The 18,385-nt window shown below is 44.4% G+C and overlaps 1 protein-coding gene across 1 annotated transcript in view; it reads left to right on the top strand.

The window, feature by feature from the left end:
* Positions 1 to 17,630, top strand: part of PHR1 (photolyase 1) — a 38,076-nt gene extending 20,446 nt beyond the window's left edge. The window contains exons 2-9 of the mRNA XM_086816298.1: positions 441 to 784; positions 874 to 1,114; positions 15,934 to 16,091; positions 16,188 to 16,224; positions 16,322 to 16,380; positions 16,636 to 16,717; positions 16,823 to 16,894; positions 16,975 to 17,630. Coding sequence (XP_086672424.1) covers positions 441 to 784; positions 874 to 1,114; positions 15,934 to 16,091; positions 16,188 to 16,224; positions 16,322 to 16,380; positions 16,636 to 16,717; positions 16,823 to 16,894; positions 16,975 to 17,160 — 1,179 coding nt within the window. The 3' untranslated portion in view covers positions 17,161 to 17,630. The remainder of the gene's footprint in view (positions 1 to 440; positions 785 to 873; positions 1,115 to 15,933; positions 16,092 to 16,187; positions 16,225 to 16,321; positions 16,381 to 16,635; positions 16,718 to 16,822; positions 16,895 to 16,974) is intronic.
* The last annotated feature ends 755 nt before the right edge of the window (positions 17,631 to 18,385 follow it).

Here is an 18,385-nt window from a genome sequence, read left to right as displayed (position 1 = left end):
AGAAGGAATGTGCTGCATCACGCGAGCGTTGGTCATCACCATGTTTCTTTGCAGGTCTTTCTGCTGATCCGGCGAGGATGGAATGTGAGCCCTCGCACAGGACTCAAAGTGGCCTTGCAAGTTGCAGTGTTAGGACTTGGATACCTTCCTTGGATCTAATCCTTTCAAGGCCTGCATTTTTACAGGGCATATGAGTGGTGTTGGAGGTCAAGCTAGCCAATCGGGCTTAAATTTTTCTAGTTTTACGAAAATGAAGGCATTGAAGGTTCTTACATAGGGTTTATGGAGCTTAAGATAACTAAATGGTTTCAGATTCTTTGGTATTTATTATAATGTGCACTGTCTAAATATATGTAGACGTCAAAATATACGTAGACCTAATTTTTTTGGGGGATCCAGAACTGCAACTTCTGACTACATTATGCCACTGTTTAATGCAGGGAAAAGCCGAGGAAAATATTCCTGCATTTCTTGAAAGGTGTGGTGCATCAGCTCTTGTCATGGATTTTTCTCCTTTAAGAATAGGTAGAGCCTGGCGGGAGGGTATTTCTGGAAGAGTCGCCACTTCAATTACTGTGTATGAGGTTGATGCCCACAATGTGGTGCCAGCATGGGTTTCTTCTAACAAACTAGAGTATAGTGCTCGGACAATCCGTGGTAAAATTCAGAAACAATTGCCAGAATATCTTCTTGAGTACCCATCACTCGAGTCTCCAAGCAAAACATGGACATTTGAACAGCCTGAAGTTATCGATTGGGACTCCCTCATAGATGAAGTCACAAGGTAAATCTAAGCCCATATGCCTGCAATTTTTGGGATATGAGAGGAATTGCTTCATCTTCATTTTGCATTAAAGATGTTTGTCCTGCTAGGAAGGGCGCAGAAGTGCGTGAAATCAAATGGTGTGAACCAGGAGAAGATGCTGCAATGGAGTTGCTTTTAGGAAAAAAGAATGGGTTCCTGACGACGCGAATAAGAAATTATGCAGACGACCGCAATGATCCTTCCAAGCCTTCAGCACTCTCAGGCCTATCACCTTACCTGCACTATGGACAAATATCAGCTCAGCGCTGTGCATTGGAGGGCCGCAAATTGAGAAGATCCCATACAAAGGTGTGTGCACAAAGTCTTGTTGTAGTTTACTTCACACGCACCCACCCTCCCCCCCCCACCTTTGCGCGCCTTCCTCCTCTCTCCCTTCTCTCAACACACTTATAAGAGTGTGTTCACACACTACTAGAACAATTTAGGGACTGTTCACACACACACGGACATACAATTAAGGGTTGATATACGAGGGGACGTTCACGCATGAGGCTCCGAATCCCAACAAACCCCCCTTCGGAGCGAAGGTGGAGATGCTTGAGAAGACGTTCATTAGTCATAATGAGTTGGCCTTCAGATTGTACCATGTACTCCACTAATGCAAGAACAGGGCATGTTTTGGGCTTCAGATTTAGAGGCTCGGGTATGAGCATGGCTCCGAGGTTCACATATGAGCATGGCTCAAGGGCTCACCAAAGCATGGTCTTTGTGAAAGAATTAGAGATCAAGGTTTGCTTTTTGTGAGAGATAATGGCACCAACACCCATACTCTCATGTTAGGCCTGATATAGGAACTTGACCAACAAATGACAGCCTACATCAACTCACCAAGATAGCCTACATCAACTCACCGATTTCAGGTTTTCAATTCCATAAGGAGTTGGAGGATTGAAGAATGGTTATGTTCTTCAAGGACCTTAGAAGATTTTGTTTTTTTTTTCTTGTTCCCACGGTCATATGTTGGAGGAACAATAGCTTTGACTGAGCTGGTTCCTTGATATGTGGCTATTTGGATTTGATATACATGTATAAACCTGATTTCAGAGACAATTGATGCAAGTAGTTGGATTCTTTCCAAGAGTGGAAATGTTCTAAGGAGGAATGTTATGTACCTAGTACTAACCTTTTGAGCAAGGGACTAATCTAGCAGGGTTAGGGGAGCCTTGGGATTAGAAAAAGAAGATGAATTTAGGTGGCCAAGGTTTAGATTTAATAAATCCAAGGTTATTGGCTATTTATGATTGGATTGTTATTTATTGCAGCAATAAGCACTATATAAGTGAGTCTTGGGTTATTATTGATTCATTGTGGAGGACTGGACTTGGACCAAGAGGCATCTTGCCGAGTCCCCCTGTGGGCAGGCATTGGTGGTATGGGACGCCAGGATTGATTGACATGGACTTGTGGGAGTGGAACCTTAGCCCTTGGCTCGGGGGAGGTTTGCGACGCGAACGTACGGTTGGGTGGTGAGCTTGCCTGCACGCCTTTTATTTGGTTTCTCTAATCTTGTTTATGCCTATGTATTAGGTGATCCTTGAGAGGAGTTCCTTACACCTTGTTGGCAGTACAAGGCACCTGATTGGTTGAGATTTTTCCTTCGTTTGGTTTGAAATCTCCCTTTTGTATATTTTTTTTTACTCATAGTAGTCTAAAAAGTCCAAGAAATTAGGGATTTATGACAGTATGATGTAGTAGGTCATGGTCATCAGCTCCACCATGTTGGTTGATGTGTGTTCACATGGATGTTCATCAGTTTAGAGCATCTAGTCATCATCAATTTGCATGGGTCATTTTGCATGCATGAATTATGTCCACACTTTGAGGGCTATTCTACATGACCAAAATGACATATGACACAGACATATGTGATAATTTTGATAGTTCTGGACATGGGCAACTTCCTTGATATGTGTGGGAGTGTCAGTAGTAAGTACACATGTTTGGGCATCCTGCAGCTCGCTAGAACTTGGTCACTTTATTTGGACGGACCATCACTTTGGGGGATCACAACTAGTATTGCAGAACAATTTGCACATGCTTATGTCTATCAATTCTTGAGGATAGTATTGCTAGAATTTATGTATCTCAATGTAATTGGGTTGTACCATTTATTGGACATTTATTGTATTTTCTCCTTCATTTATGGGTCGTGGACAGTCGGCTTGTGCCTAGAGGCAGTCGGCCAGTTCACTCATGCACTATATAAAGGAGGCCTCCCATTTCTCACTAATCCATCCAATCCCTTGCACAAGTTCAACGTTCTCTTGCTGGCCAATTGCCATTGTAAAGCTTCAAGCTAATATAAAAGGTGATCTTGTCCACAAGCTCTCTCTACTCTCTCTCGTCTTGTTTATGCTTCCGCCTGTGCATTCTCCAACATGGTATCACTCGCTTAGGTTCAGGCTACTCCATCTATTGCAAATCTGCCTGCCATCTTGTCCTCGCCTTGCGTTTTTTGCTCTAGCTCCTCCTAGCTGTAGATCAGTCCCAAACAGTGGTTGTGTTTTCCTAATTTGTTGTGTTTTCTGGTCCAGCCAGCCCTTTTCTTGCTGCCGGCCAGTTTCTTGGCTGCGTTGTCTCCTACAGAGGCAAGCCGGCTAGGTTCTTGGCTGCGTTTTCTTCTACAGAGGCAAGCATTGGAGTTTTGGCTGTGTTTTCTGCTCCAGCATCAATTGTTGGTGAGTTTCTTGCATGTGGAGTTGCCAGACAAGTGGTTGTACATCTCCTTCTTCCTCCATGAGTCCTTGCCCTTCTGGTAGGAGGTTCCCTGTCACGCGCACACGTTAATCCGGTGCCATGTAGACATGTATAAAGGCAAGTCATGGATCATTCATAATCATTCCGTGTTTTCCATTAATGCACAGTGGAGAACAGTAAGCATAAGTTCATTCATAGCATTCATAGTCTAGATCTACATTGGATCTATGACAATCATTGTAATTACTCATTCATTCAGTAATATATAGTAGGAGTAGGTTAGGTAAAGAGTCTCTCTCTTCTCCTTCTCTCTACTCTATGTCATGAGCATGTGATTAGCGTTAATCTTTATCGTTTTGCGTTAATCATCATTTAAGCACGCTTCCACATAGTAGTCATGTTACATTGGTATCAGAGCATCTAGGTCTATCCTAGGTAGGAGTTGTGTATGTTGAATTAGGGTTTCTAAAATTAGAGTTTGCGTTTTAGGGTTTGCATGCAAAATTAGGGTTTGCGTTTTTGCGGTAAATCAGCATTTTTGCATCAGTTTTTTGCCCAATTTCAGCATAGCATAGTGCTAGAAAGTCTAGATTTCAGCCTAGTATGATTCTAGGGAGTCTAGCATGCATGTAGAAGCCTAGAATTAGGGTTTTTGGGCTGATTTCTGCATAAAAACAGCAAGCAGCTCTTCATGGATTCCTATCAATACGACGACCTTAGCAAAGTGAGCATGGAGTATCTCCAGTCTAAGGTGGAGTATTGCAAGAATGAAATTTCTTGTTTGCACGAAGTGGAAAAGAAGTACAGAATCGAATTCAAAGATCATTATTTGGAGAAACAGTTGATAGAATGCCAACATGAGATTCAAGCAAGAAAGGCAGCAAGTACCACGGTGAGTCCACCCATGGAGGAAGCTCAAATAGAGGAAGCAGGTGTGGTGAAGTACAAGGACCAAAGACAAAGGGATACCATAGAGACACAAGACACAGTGTTGGATCCACAGGTCGAGGTCAACTAAGAACCACAATTGTCTAGTTATGCAGAGCCACCAACAGTCCCCGAGCCAATCTCCGAAGTCATCACAGTTTCCCAGCCTCAAGCATGTGACATGTCTCTCCAAATCCATTGAGGAGAAGGATGAGATTTCAGCAGTTCTCTCCGAATGCATTGAGAAAGAGGAAGTTCCAACAATTCTCTCCAAATCCATTGAGGAGGAGGATGAGTTAAGTGTTTCAGTAGTTCCAGAGGAGGTAAGTCTCTCTAAATCCTATTCGGAGGAGGATGAGGTCAACCCCACAATTTCCATGGAGTCTACCGTGCCAGCAGAGCATCCTAAGTTAGAGGGGCCAGTTCCAGCGCGTGCAGTTTCCAAGGAGGTAATGGCAAAGACATCCAAGAAGCAAGCAGATTCGGTAGTCGTGCTACCTAAGTCAGTTTCGAAGATTGTGTGGGTGCCTCCACAACAACAAAGTTCCTGCATTTTCGAGGACCCATATAGGAGTAGAGCAAAGGTGCATCATGTGCCCCAGTGCTCCAAGTTCAGTAGGAGGGAATGTCACGTGCACATGTTAATCCGGTGCCATGTAGACACGACTATTCCTTACAGCCACCTTAAGGGCAAAGTTAGAGGTCGTATATGGGCAGTTTGGAGCCAATTTGGTGGCCCTGTAGGTGCCCGGAGGTGCCCAGGACATGTACCAATGGTTGGGACATATTATGGACACAATATGAAGACATTTTATGACATTTTTGATGACTTTTTATGGCCTAAAAAGTGAAAACCGACCTGATTACGACTTGCTATCACTTTCCTATATAAAGGCAAGTCATGGATCATTCATAATCATTCAGAGACAGAGATTGCAGAGCCAAGACCAAGGACATGCAGTCTTACAGTTTGGATCAGCCAAGTACATCTCCAAATCAGCGTTTTCCATTAACGCACAGTGGAGAACAGTAAGCATAAGTTCATTCATAGCATTCATAGTCTAGATCTACAGTGGATCTATGACAATCATTGTAATTACTCATTCATTCAGTAATATATAGTAGGAGTAGGTTAGGTAAAGAGTCTCGCTTCTCCTTCTCTCTACTCTATGTCATGAGCATGTGATTAGCGTTAATCTTTATTGCTTTGCATTAATCATCATTTAAGCATCCTTCCGCATAGTAGTCATGTTACATTCCCGTTGGTTTCTTGGACTGTTTTGTTGCTGTCCAGCCTCCTCTCTCAGGTTTGAGAGGGGGCTGATTGGTTTTGGAGCCTCGTTTCGTTGGAAAGCACTTGAGAGAAGTCTTTGAGAGTTGAGATCTGTGTCTCTTGTTGCTGTGCATATGGCTCCCCCCTTGTTACGAATAAGGATGACAAGTTGAAAGGACCCAACTATGCCCATTGGAAGCTTCATATACGGATTTGGTTCATCCACAAGGGTTTGTGGGATATTGTTCAGGGCATTGAAAGGAAGCCCGAGCGTCCTCAGAACTCTAGGAGGTGGACTTAGGATCAAGAGGATGAATTCGTTGCGGAATTACAAGACTCGGAGAATTGGGACTCCATGCATTTAGTGCTTGTGCGGACCATCACAGAGGAGGTTTCACTGGCCGTGCAAACTCTCACCAGTGCTCATCAAGTATGGTCTAAATTGGAGGATCACTTTGCTCGAGATTCGTCGATGAGGGTAGTTACCTTGCAAAGTTACCTTGCAAGGGTAGCTCTACGGTTTGTTATTTCCTGAAGGCAGTTCTATGCAGTCGTTCCTCATGAAGGCCAAGGTTATCCATGACCAGTGACTGGCTATGGGTGCTGCTTTGTCCTCTTCTCAGTTGGCTGCACTTATCCTCACCAAGCTTTCCCCAGACTATGATGTGATTTCTCAATCTTTGCGGTGCCAGGTCACATCCACTCAGTTGGATTTTGATGATCTTAGCTCCCTAGTATTGGAGCAAGAGTCTCACAGGGTAAGTTGAAGGAGTTGGTCAAGAGTTCTGACGAGGCACTTTTCTTAGTTCAGAAGAAAGGTTGGAGTTGCTGCTTCTCTTGCGGAAAAAGAGGACATCTGTCCAAGGATTGTTTGTCCAAGAAGAAGGACAAGACCGAGGGCAAGGCTTCATCTCAGAGAAAAGGCAAAGACACGACACAGGATAGTGATACAGATTCTAGTACCACTTCTAGGACTCCTAGGGTGCTTCCGGCTCAGGAGAACCCAGATGGTGTACTTCTCTAGTACACATGTAGTTTTCTCCCATGTGCTTCCAGCCAGAGGAGGCTTGTGGGCGGGAGAGAGGGCTGATTACAGCTCCACTTGCTGGTGCATGGGAACCATGATTTGGAGTTCCAAGCATTAGACATCTGGCAGGACATGGTTATCTTCTTTTGTATAGTAGAGATTATGAACTGGATTTGTTCCAAGTTCATTGTTTGAGGCTTTTGGGACGTGATGTGTTTTTCGTCCACTGTTGGGCGTGGTGTGTCCAACAGCTCATCATCTATTCTTGGAGTTTACTGCACACTTGTGTGGGAATTCGTGGCCAAGCAAAGTTCCTTGCTGTGCGTGGTGGCATTTTGTTTTGAGTAAACAGGTTGGCGGGTGCTCTCTCCGAGGTGATTTTAGTATTCGCGGTGTTGGAGGGTCCATGGTTCCATCTTCATTGGCTTATCTTCTTCTGACTCTTGCACACTATGAGCTGTAGAGGGGGTGTTAGAATTTATGCATCTCAGTGTAATTGGGTTGTACCATTTATTGGGCATTTATTGTATTTTCTCTTTCATTTATGGGTCGTGGACAGTCAGCCTGTCCCTAGAGGCAATCGGCCAGCTCACTCATGCACTATATAAAGGAGGCCTCCCATTTCTCACTAATCGATCCGATCCCTTGCACAAGTTCAACATTCTCTTGCTGGCCAATTGCCATTGTAAAGCTTCAAGCTAATATAAAAGGTGATCTTGTCCACAAGCTCTCTCTACTCTCTCTCGTCTTGTTTATGCTTCCGCTTGTGCATTCTCCAACAAGTACATGGTGCATTTGGATTTAAGGGTGTAATGGAAGCAGTCTATTGGTTGGATCACTTTTGCCGTGGCTTACTATCATAAAAGTGACCGTGGCACCATAACACTGAATGGGAGAGATAATTAGGTTTAGAGTATTCATGTGTGGGAGACATACACAGAGAAGCAAGGGAGAGAGAGAGAGAGAGAGAGTTGTGGGGATAAGTCAACTCATGGGAATGAGTGTGTGACTCCCCTATCACACATGTATATTGCACTAGTACACATATTGCACTTAGTACATTAAAAGTACTAAGTGTATACTATGTACTATAACTTATGGGCTTGTACACACTATAAGGGTGGGCATAGTGCCTTTACCCCAACAACCTCCCACTTAAAGGCAAAGTGCCCTTAAATGAAGGAAAAGAAAAAATCAGCATGTACATGATAATATACAAGGCCATATCAAGGCTGAAACTGGCCTCATCCAATGCCCATCAAGTGTCTGCAATGAGCAAACCGCTCCGGAGGCAAACTCTTTGTCAACAGATCAGCCGGGTTGTCATCCGTATGAATCTTAACAAGCTGAATTTGCTTGTTCTCTATCACCTCTCTGATGAAGTGATACTTCACATCCACATGCTTCGTCTTTGCATGAAAGACAGGGTTCTTTGCCAACTGGATGGCACTCTGACTGTCACAATGCAACAATGGAATATCCCTTGTATAACCCAAATCAACCACTAACCGAGATAGCCATAATGCCTCCTTGCAAGCCTCTGTGGCTGCAATATACTCGGCCTCTGTAGTAGATAAGGCAGTGCACTTCTGCATCCTGGATATCCATGACACAGCACCTCCTGTGAATGTAAACACATAACCGGTAGTAGACTTCCGGTTATCTGGATGACCGGCATAATCCGAATCCGTGTAACCATGCACTAATGCATCCTGTTTGCCAAAACAAATGCACATATCCTGTGTGCCCTTCAGGTATCTCATGACACCTTTCACTGCTTCCCAATGCTTCTTGCCAGGGTTGGCCATGTATCTAGGAACCACTCCCACTGCAAATGCAATGTCCGGTCTAGTAGCAACCATGGCATACATGAGACTGCCACAAGCTGAAGCATACGGAATCTTGGCCATATTAGCCCTGCCACTATCTGACTGTGGGCTGTCCATAGCACTGAGTTTCACATATGGAGGCAAAGGAGTACTAGTCTTCTTCCCCCCGTCCATATTGAACCTCTGCAAAACTTTGCCAATGTATTCTTTCTGAGACAAATACAACACATGCTGATTTCTGTCCCGAAGTATCCACATATCCAAAATGTGATTTGCATCACCCAAATCCTTCATATCAAAGGTTTCATGCAGCCTCTTCTTCAAGGCATCCATCTCTTTACGAGATTTCCCGGCAATCAACATATCATCAACATACAAGATGAGGATCAATAGACTGCCATCCAAAGCTTTCTTGGTGTACAAGCAGTGATCTATGTCACTTCTCCTGAATTTCTGGGATTTCATGAATGTATCAAATTTATGATACCATTCCCTTGGTGCCTGTTTGAGCCCATAAAGACTCTTTTCCAGCTTGCATACAAGCTTCTCCTTTCCACTCACTGCATAACCCTCTGGCTGTTGCATATATATCTCCTCATGGAGATCACCGTGAAGAAAAGCAGTCTTCACATCCATCTGAATCAAGTCCAAATCATCATGCGCAACCAAAGCTAACACAGCTCTAAGTGTGGTCATTTTGACCACTGGAGAGAAGATCTCTTCAAAGTCCACACCATATTCCTGCTTGAAGCCCTTAGCCACTAACCTGGCTTTGTATCTTGGCTTTGCATCAGGTGCAACTTTGAGCCTGTATACCCACTTGCATGGCAAAACCTTCTTGCCTGCAGGCAAATGCACCAACTTCCATGTACCAATTTTTTGCAGAGAATCCATCTCTGACTTCATGGCACGCTCCCAAAGAGCCTTGTCTGCCCTCTGTAAAGCCTCCTTATAACATGAGGGCTCCTCACAGTCAGTGAGCATCAAGTAGTCAACCCCTGGAACAAACCTGTCAGGGGCTCTGGAGGGTCTTGTGGACCTCCGTACCCAATGACCATCATTTGCAGGTTGCTGTCCAGCCTGCATATCACCCATTGGTGGCTCCTGTTCCATGCCATAAGGCTGAAAAATCATGCCCGGTATCTCCTCTAACTGTGGTATATCCATAGGGATATCTTCTGCCATCTCTGGCTGTCCATTTGGACCATTTTCAGCACCATTTAAGGGCTGGTTTTGCTGCTGTAATGGCTGATTTACAGCCCTTGGTTGTTGTCCATGATGTCCATCATCATCAAAGATGACTCTGCCAGGCTCCTGTTGCCTTGCAGGCTCCTTATACATGCATGTTTCATAAAAAATGACATCATTGCTGCGTATGATCTTTCTATTCACGGGATCCCAAAGTCTATATCCCATTTCACCTCTGTCACCATATACTAGGAATATGCATTTGTGAGACTTAGGATCAAGTTTGGTGCGCATTTCCCTGCGTATGTGCACGTACGCAACGCAACCAAACACTCTCAAGTGCTTGTATGACGGAGGCTTCCCTGTCCATACTTCCTCTGGCACTTTCCCACCAAGCCTCGTGTTAGGTGACCTGTTTATAAGGTGAACGGCTGTCATAACAGCTTCAGCTCAAAAACCATGAGGTAACGCAGCATGTGACAACATAGAACGGACCTTCTCGTGAATGGTCTTGTTCATCCTCTCTGCTGTCCCGTTTTGTGGAGGATCATAAGGAGTAGAGAGCTCACTCTTGATGCCTTTAGCATCACAAAAGTCCTGAAACTGTTTGGACATATACTCTCCACCATTGTCGGAACGCAAAGCCTTCAGCTTTTTGCCAGTTTGATTCTCAACATGAGCAACAAACTTCTGAAACACTGAGAATGTATCACTCTTCAAACGAAGAGGATAGACCCACACCTTACGTGTGGCATCATCAATAAAAGACACAAAGTATTTTGCCCCTCCCAAAGAAAGCTGAGGCATCTCACATACATCTGTATGCACAAGCTCTAACTGAGCATCTTTCTGTCCAAGAGCTTTCTTGTGGGGGCACTGCAGTTGCCTGCCATATATACAATGCTCACAAAACTGAAAACTTGAAAACTTTAGAGAAGGCAAGTAACCCAAACGAGACAACTGCTCCATTCCCTTGACACTCATGTGTCCCAACCGGCTATGCCACATAGAAATTTCCGGCAGCTCAGTTGCATTTACATTAGCATGGTGACAAACACCTGCATGCATGAAATAAAGAGTGTCCACCTTAGAGCCTCTGGCAACAACCAGTGAGCCCTTACTAATTTTCCACTTTCCACGACCAAATGTGGTAACATAATCAGCATCATCAAGCTGTCCAGTAGAAAGCAGATTCTTCTTGATCTCAGGCACATGCCTGACATCATGGAGCATAAGCTGTGAGCCATCTGAAAACACAAGCCTCACATCACCTCTGCCAAGAATCTTGCATGCATGGTTATCACCCAAATAAACCACTCCTTCATTGCCAGCAGTATACCTGACAAACAAGTCTCTGCAACCTGTGACATGAAAGGAGGCACCTAAATCAATGATCCATGAGTGCATACCATGACCACCTGTAAGAAGTGAATGGGCATCAAGTGAAGACGTAAATAGGACCTCATCCTCACTGTCACCTGCATGTGACACATTGATTTCTTCAATCTTGACTCCACTTTTGCCCTTTGGCTTTACATCCTTGGCTTCATCTTTGTCTTTGTCTTTGCCTTTTCCCTTTTCCTTTTGATCATTTTTCCATTTGTAGCATTGCTTTTTGATGTGTCCCTTCTTGCCACAATAATGGCATTCCAAGTCCTTTTTGGAGCGAGACTTGCTCCTTCCCCGTTCTTGGCTTTTCCCCCTTTGCTGGGATCTCCCACGTGCATTAATTGCATTGGACTTTCCAACAGAGTTGTTTTTCCTGTTCATCTCCTCTTGAAGGAGAGCACCCTCAACATCTGCATATGACAGCATAGCATTCGAATTGCTAGTGGCTGTCCTGAATGTATCCCAACTCTCTGGCAAAGTGCATAAGAGAAAAGTGGCTTTGAACTCATCGTCCATTGCCAACTTTTGATTTATAACTTGGCTGACAATACCATTAAACTCATTTAGATGGGCTGCCATAGACGCCCCTTCCTTCATCTGAAGACCTATGAGTTTCTTCAACCAATACACTTTGCTTGAGGCACTTTGCTGGGCATACAAGTCCTGCAATCTCTGCCACATTCCCCAAGCTGTCTTCTCTTCACGAATGCTGAAAAGTAAAGAGTCTGACACAGACAACATGATAGTAGATCTTGCCAGCTCATCCATATCTTCCCACTCTTCAGCAGTAAGAGAAGCGGGCATTACACCCCTTTCTTTGATAGGCTTGTGCTGCTTCTTCTGGAGCAACACATTATAGCACTGGGTTTGCCAAATATCATAGTTATGTGAGCCTTCAAGCTTCTTGATGTGAAGCAATGAAGAGCTCTCACCTGTGGTTGCCATAGCAATATGCAACCTGTCAATGCCTGACTCCCTGCAAGTGTGCAAACACTGCACCAAAAGCACACAAAGTGCTCACAATTGTTCTCCCAAGCTTTATCTCCCACTGCGGAAGCAAGAATGCAACTTTTCTCCCACTTTATGTGATGAAATCACCAAAATCTGGTTGCTGCAGATTTAGGACAGCACCTTAAATGTGCTCTGTTCCCCTTCCAAAGTACTGTACAGCAGTACTTAGTGCTCACCTGTGATGTACCAAACCTGTACCGACAAGTACAGCAGCTGAAATTGAACCTTTTCCTCACTCAAATCAGTGTACAGCCATGCCAAAACTTGTACAAAGCTGTACCAAATCTGTACCGGTAGGTACAGTAGCAATAAATGCTCTCCTGGCTGTCCAAATGAGTGAAAATCAGACTTTTACAGTCCCGAACACTGCATACAACAGTTCCGAACAGAAATTGGGCAAAAGCCCCTTGACTGCAAGCTGATTTCTGAGGATTCAAGGCATAAATGTCTTGCCTGCTGCTTTGCCAAGCTCAACAAGCATACGATCTTGAAAAGCCCCTTGATTTAAGATCAATTGCTGATCATACATGGTACATTGACGCACATGAAGGCATCCAGAGTCTGCGCGATGCTTCCCCCAGGCCACATATACATCCAATACATGAAAGCCCCTTGATTTACAGGCACATTGAGTGCTTGACAGGCATCAACACGTTGCCCAAAGCATCAAATGCGAGTGCCTGCATGCAAATCAACTTAATCGGCACAAAAGCCCCTTGATTTGCACTGCAATTTGCTGCAATTTTGCCCGAATGTGCGATTTCTCACATCATACAGCATGTATGAGTGCTTAATTGCACAATTACATCAAAAGCCCCAAATTTCGACATCCAATTTCCTGCAAATTGATCCTGATTGTGACCAATGTCACCCAATTTTGCCAATTTTGCTCAGAAATTGAGCAATTCGGCACCTGTACCTGCTCAATTGATTGAATTGATAAGAAATTCCCAAAATTGAAGGCAAATACCTCTTAATTTTTGAATTTCTCTGAGATTTGCAGGCTGAATTTCTTTGTGTTGATGCTGTTGCAGAAAATCTGATGCTGTTGCAGAAAGGGGGGGGGGTTCTTGCTGATGTTGCTACACGCTCACGCTGATCCAAACGCTGCGGAGCTCTGTGGGCAGCAGCACGGAGGACGCTTCGAGAGGGCAGTCGTAGGCACAAGGTGGACAAGTGGTAGAACTTGCACCTTCCACGAAGCGCTACTGCAAGCATCAGGACCAGCAGCAGTTTTTGAAGATGCCCTCTGCGTGTGGACCTCCGGCGCTGAAGGCCTGTTGAATGCACGGCGTTCTTCTTCGCTCGCCTGCCTACCAGCTGCCGCCGACTCAAGTAGCGTAACCAAGGGACACGTAAGCGTTGTTACGCTTAGGAGAAGGTGACGAGGAGCGAAACCCACACGCGATGAGGTCCGCCCGCCAGCCTGTCCGCCCAACGCGAGCGCAGATGCGCGCAAGAAGGCCTACAAGATCGCAGTGGATGCAGATGAGGCCCGCCGCAAGCGAGAGGACAACCTGGTGGAGATCCGCAAGAGCAAGCGCGAGGAGAGTCTGCTTAAGAAACGCAAGGAGGGCATGCCGCCCCAGCAGCTGTCCAGCACCACTGCCGCCCAGTCCAGCTCAGTTCCGAAAGATCTTGTCCATTGAGCGCAGTCCTCCAATTCAAGAAGTCATTGCGGCAGGGGTTGTTCCTCGCTTTGTTGAGTTTCTTCTGTGTAGTGACTTTCCTCAGTTGCAGTTCGAGGCAGCCTGGGCTCTGTGGGAGAGTTAATTAGGGTTAGAGTTTCATGTGTGGGAGACATACACAGAGAAGCAAGGGAGAGAGAGAGAGAGAGAGAGTTTTGTGGGGATAAGTCAACTCATGGGAATGAGTGTGTGACTCCCGTATCACACATGTATATTGCACTAGTACACATAGTGCACTTAGTACATTAAAAGTACTAAGTGTACTATGTACTATAACTTATGGGCTTGTACACACTATAAGGGTGGGCATAGTGCCTTTACCCCAACAAACACTCGGTTGACTGTAGAGTCAGCCATGCTTCATTGCACATGGAGTATGTACGTACACCATGAGTAATCAAGTACCTTAGCCTTCTACCATGGACCATGGTGGAGACTTTGTGAGGAGCGAGCCTCCTCATCACAATTATTTTTATGAGGTATTTAATGGTCTACGATCAGACATGCATGGATTCTCTTGGGGTTGAACTCTTGTAATCTGGATTTGAGGTCAGTTTTGCACGGTGCACATTCCAGAAATACAGGCAGTTGTGGAAGTTGGTTTTGGGAGGTGAATGATGTCATTCACTAATGATCGATACTAACTTAATATTGCTCTCGGATCAGGGCTGCTTAGGATTCTACTCGTTGGATTGGCACTAGCTCAAGAGACCTCTATTGAGAGATCCGGACCCAGGATCCGGATGCTTCAGAGCCCCCCATCACCAGTTTTTTTTTTCCGACCTAGGATGAAAGCGCCGGGTGGCAATTGCAAGGAGTCTCAAACTTTGATGCCTCTACCAAGTGGACCAAGGAGTGAGAGATTCTTGAGAGACATAGGGATGCTGCTCCACAAACACTGGATGTAGAGAGCATGTATGAAGTCATAGATGCAGCACCTACACATTGACTCCCTCCTCTGAAACAGGGACTTGTACTTGGGATATGTATCGTTTCCATCTCAAGGCTTACACGACTCCCATAGAATAGGCTGATATAACACTTAAATTAAAGGCACACAATTTTTTGGTCAACAGAATAGGCAGCCAAGAATGATTTCCATTACTCCCATAGAGTTATGTTGAGACTCGGGCAGCGGCGGCAAAGAGATAGTAGCCAAGAAGATTTCCACTAGTATGAAGCTAGTAGGAAAGCAAGAGTTAAACCAACCCAGCCGTAAGCCAAAGAGCCACGGCAGTAGTATGCAGGTGGTACGGTTACCCCGTCAGCGTATGGGATTCATACGGACTATGTACGAAAATCAGCATGGCATGTAGAGAAGTGGGTGCTATGATGGGGAGTATCGCTGTGTGCATGCTTTTGGGCCTCCACACTTTTGTTTCACAAGCTTTAATAAGGTCTAATAGTGTGTGCAATGTCCAAGCTTCCGGAGGTCCAAATAATAAATTAATGTGAAGGATTTTATTCAGGAGGGGCCCAAAGTGTAAAATGCTTACCTCATTATGAATGATGTGAACACTCTCCAATGGTCTATTTTGAACCTTATTTTCCACACAAATGACCTTCCAATCAATTTAATAACCCATCGGGCACACGGCTCGCGTAATCCAAAGCCTAGGAATGATGTCCAATGGCTGGAATAATGTCGAGGATGCCTAGAATGGAGTCCTGGATAACCTTCCATTCCCAAAGTTTGTCCAAGAGTCCATAAATCCTCAAAAATCAGTAAAATACTGAGAAATGCTGGTAAATTCCCATGAATTCTGGAAATGATGACAAAAAAGGATTGGAGTATTTACAGCTGTCTTGATGACTTGGTGCACACGGCATCCTTCATCACAAGAAACCTATGCAATTGTGAGTTGGTTTGCCAGTGTTGAGGTGCATTAGAAAAAAAATGCAACTCTTCTTCTAAGATATGACTCACCACAATAAGGTTGATGTGCCTGAGCTAGCCTAGGCACTTCTATATGTTTAGTTGACAAAAACTCCACAGCTGACTTAGTTTAATGTTATCATATCCTCTTTAGAGATGCATTATTGAAGGACTCCAACTTGTAGACTTGGAGGGTTTTCAGGCAGTTGATGCTTTTCTGGAGGAGTTAATCATCAGAAGAGAGCTGGCAGACAATTTCTGTTTATATCAGCCCCATTATGACAGTCTTCAAGGTGCTTATGAGTGGGCTCGTAATACGCTACTGGCGCATGCGTCTGATAAAAGGGAGCATATTTACACGTGAGTACCTTTTCAGGTTTCGTTTGTGGTTCTTTTTTGTGTTCTATTGAAGAGCATGCTTGACTTGTCACCTTTTTTCTCCTCAAATTTGTTTAGGCAAGAAGAACTGGAGAAGGCAAAAACCCATGATGAAGTAAGTTTTTGGCTTTGGGATTTTATCATGATCTATATGCTCACATAAATATCGGTCAGAATAACTGGGGAACATGTTGTTTGGGTGATTGTTTAAGCTATGGAACGCTTCCCAACTTGAGATGGTTCATCTAGGGAAAATGCATGGATTTATGAGGTAATCTCCTTGACGTTCTAAGATTTATATGAATGTTTGACAAGATTTGAGGCATGAACCCTCTAAAGATTTTCCCTTCTAAAGTTCTTACACTGTATCCCTTTGTGTCGGGCTTTCCTGTTAACCTTAGCTGTTCAAGATCCTCCGGGATGACCCCATGTTGGAGGCTCACAAGGAAATTTCACAGCTAAAATCGTAAAACTTGCAGCCATATTAACGTGTGATGGATTTACTCTATTGGTGCTTTTTGTTCAGGATGTATTGGGCAAAAAAAATCCTGGAGTGGACAACAGGGCCGGAGGAAGCACTTGCCGTGGCCATATATCTAAACGATAAGGTTTTGTGAATTTCTCGTTACATGTGTCTGCTTGTGGTTTGGGATGCTTTTAGTCGCATGGGTCCACTTAAACCTTGTTTGTTGGCATCTCTTCTTTTTCTACAGTATGAACTTGATGGAAGGGACCCTAATGGTTACGTAGGTTGCATGTGGTCAATCTGTGGCATACATGATCAGGTATATGCTAGTGGCTATCTGAATTTTCTTCCCTTTCCTCGCATTCCTTTTGGTTGGTTAACTTTGGTCCATGTGTTCAGGGCTGGCAGGAGCGCCCAGTGTTTGGGAAGATACGCTACATGAACTATAATGGATGTAAGAGAAAGTTCAATGTCGATGGGTACATTTTATATGTGAAGCGGGCAGTGGCTGATTTGAAGAAGGCAGCAAAGGAGGCGAGCAAAGTTCCTTCATCATCAACTCCATCAAAGAAAGATATGATGTAGAATGTGCAGCGGCATGGACGTCCATTGAACTTTATGGCAAAGAAATTTGCTCACAACATGCATCAGATGCAGTCACAGGAAATATGTGGCAGTTAGAAGCTTGCATGCTTTTCACATTACAAGGTTGCCTGTTTCATGTTTTATTGACTACCGTAAGCTTAACTCGCTTATGGCCGGAACACTATTTTTGGTGTTTTCACTGCATGCTGTCCACACGTAATTGCCAAGCCAGGGTCGCTAGCACACTTACAGCATAGTTTCTGGGGAACGCCGTTCCCCCTCTAGGGAACGGGGGAACGCCATTCCCCAGTCCTGGACGTTCTTGAACATTTTGGAACGTTCTGGAACGTTCCCCCTCAAGGAACGACCATGGGGAAACGTTCCGAAACGTCCCCCTTGGTAACAGGCCCAAAAACCCTTTAAAAAAGTTCAAAATGTAAAAAAAAAAACTTTTTTCCTTGATTTTTTCCACTCAACTATGCATACATAACATAAATTTTCAAAGTTTTAGCCTATCCTACTTACAATTCATAATTTAAAATGACATTTTTCAGAATTCCATTAGTTTTGTTTGCTGACGTGGCATCCCCCCCCCCCCCCCCCCATTCCCGTTCCCATTCCGGGGGTTCAAAACGGTCCCGTTCCCAAGGGCCAAAACGTTCCCCCGTTCCTGTTTCCTGGTAACTATGACTTGAAGGAACACTATCTGCTGGTCTAGACTAAGATCCTAAAAGGTGAATTTGGGCATGTTCCTGGATTCATCTAGGTATATATAAGATCCTTCTCTTGGACTCACTTGTGAGGTTAGCAGCCATGTATGGTTCACCTTGTTATCTCCCTTCTCTAGAGTGGAGCCAGGTGGAGAGTCTAAATCATGATGCTGTTTTGATGTCATTTGCAGTGAGCCCTCCAATCGCACGTTACATTACTCTATTTGAACTTCCACGTTACATTACAGTATTGAATTTGGAGCTTGCTTTCTCCGTACAGATGCTGCACGTCAGTTGATCACATATTTAGAGAGTAGACAATCAAAGGTTGACAGAGGCTACCATGACTGACCTTATTTTCGTCCATGCAACTTGCTACTCAAGGAGTGGAAGACTGTTGGTATGCATGTGTATGATATTGCATGGCCTCTTCTTAGACTCTGCCACCTTTTCAATACATGAATAAAGAAAACTACTTTTGACCAAGCCGGAGTTTTCGAAAATGACCTTCGGCA

Source organism: Cibotium barometz, chromosome 2 (genome assembly GCF_041138505.1).
Source record: "Cibotium barometz isolate CiBa-2024 chromosome 2, ASM4113850v1, whole genome shotgun sequence".
Classification (NCBI taxonomy): Eukaryota; Viridiplantae; Streptophyta; class Polypodiopsida; order Cyatheales; family Cibotiaceae; genus Cibotium; species Cibotium barometz.
Note: the sequence above shows the minus strand (reverse complement) of the source record. Positions and strands in the feature narration are given on the sequence as shown.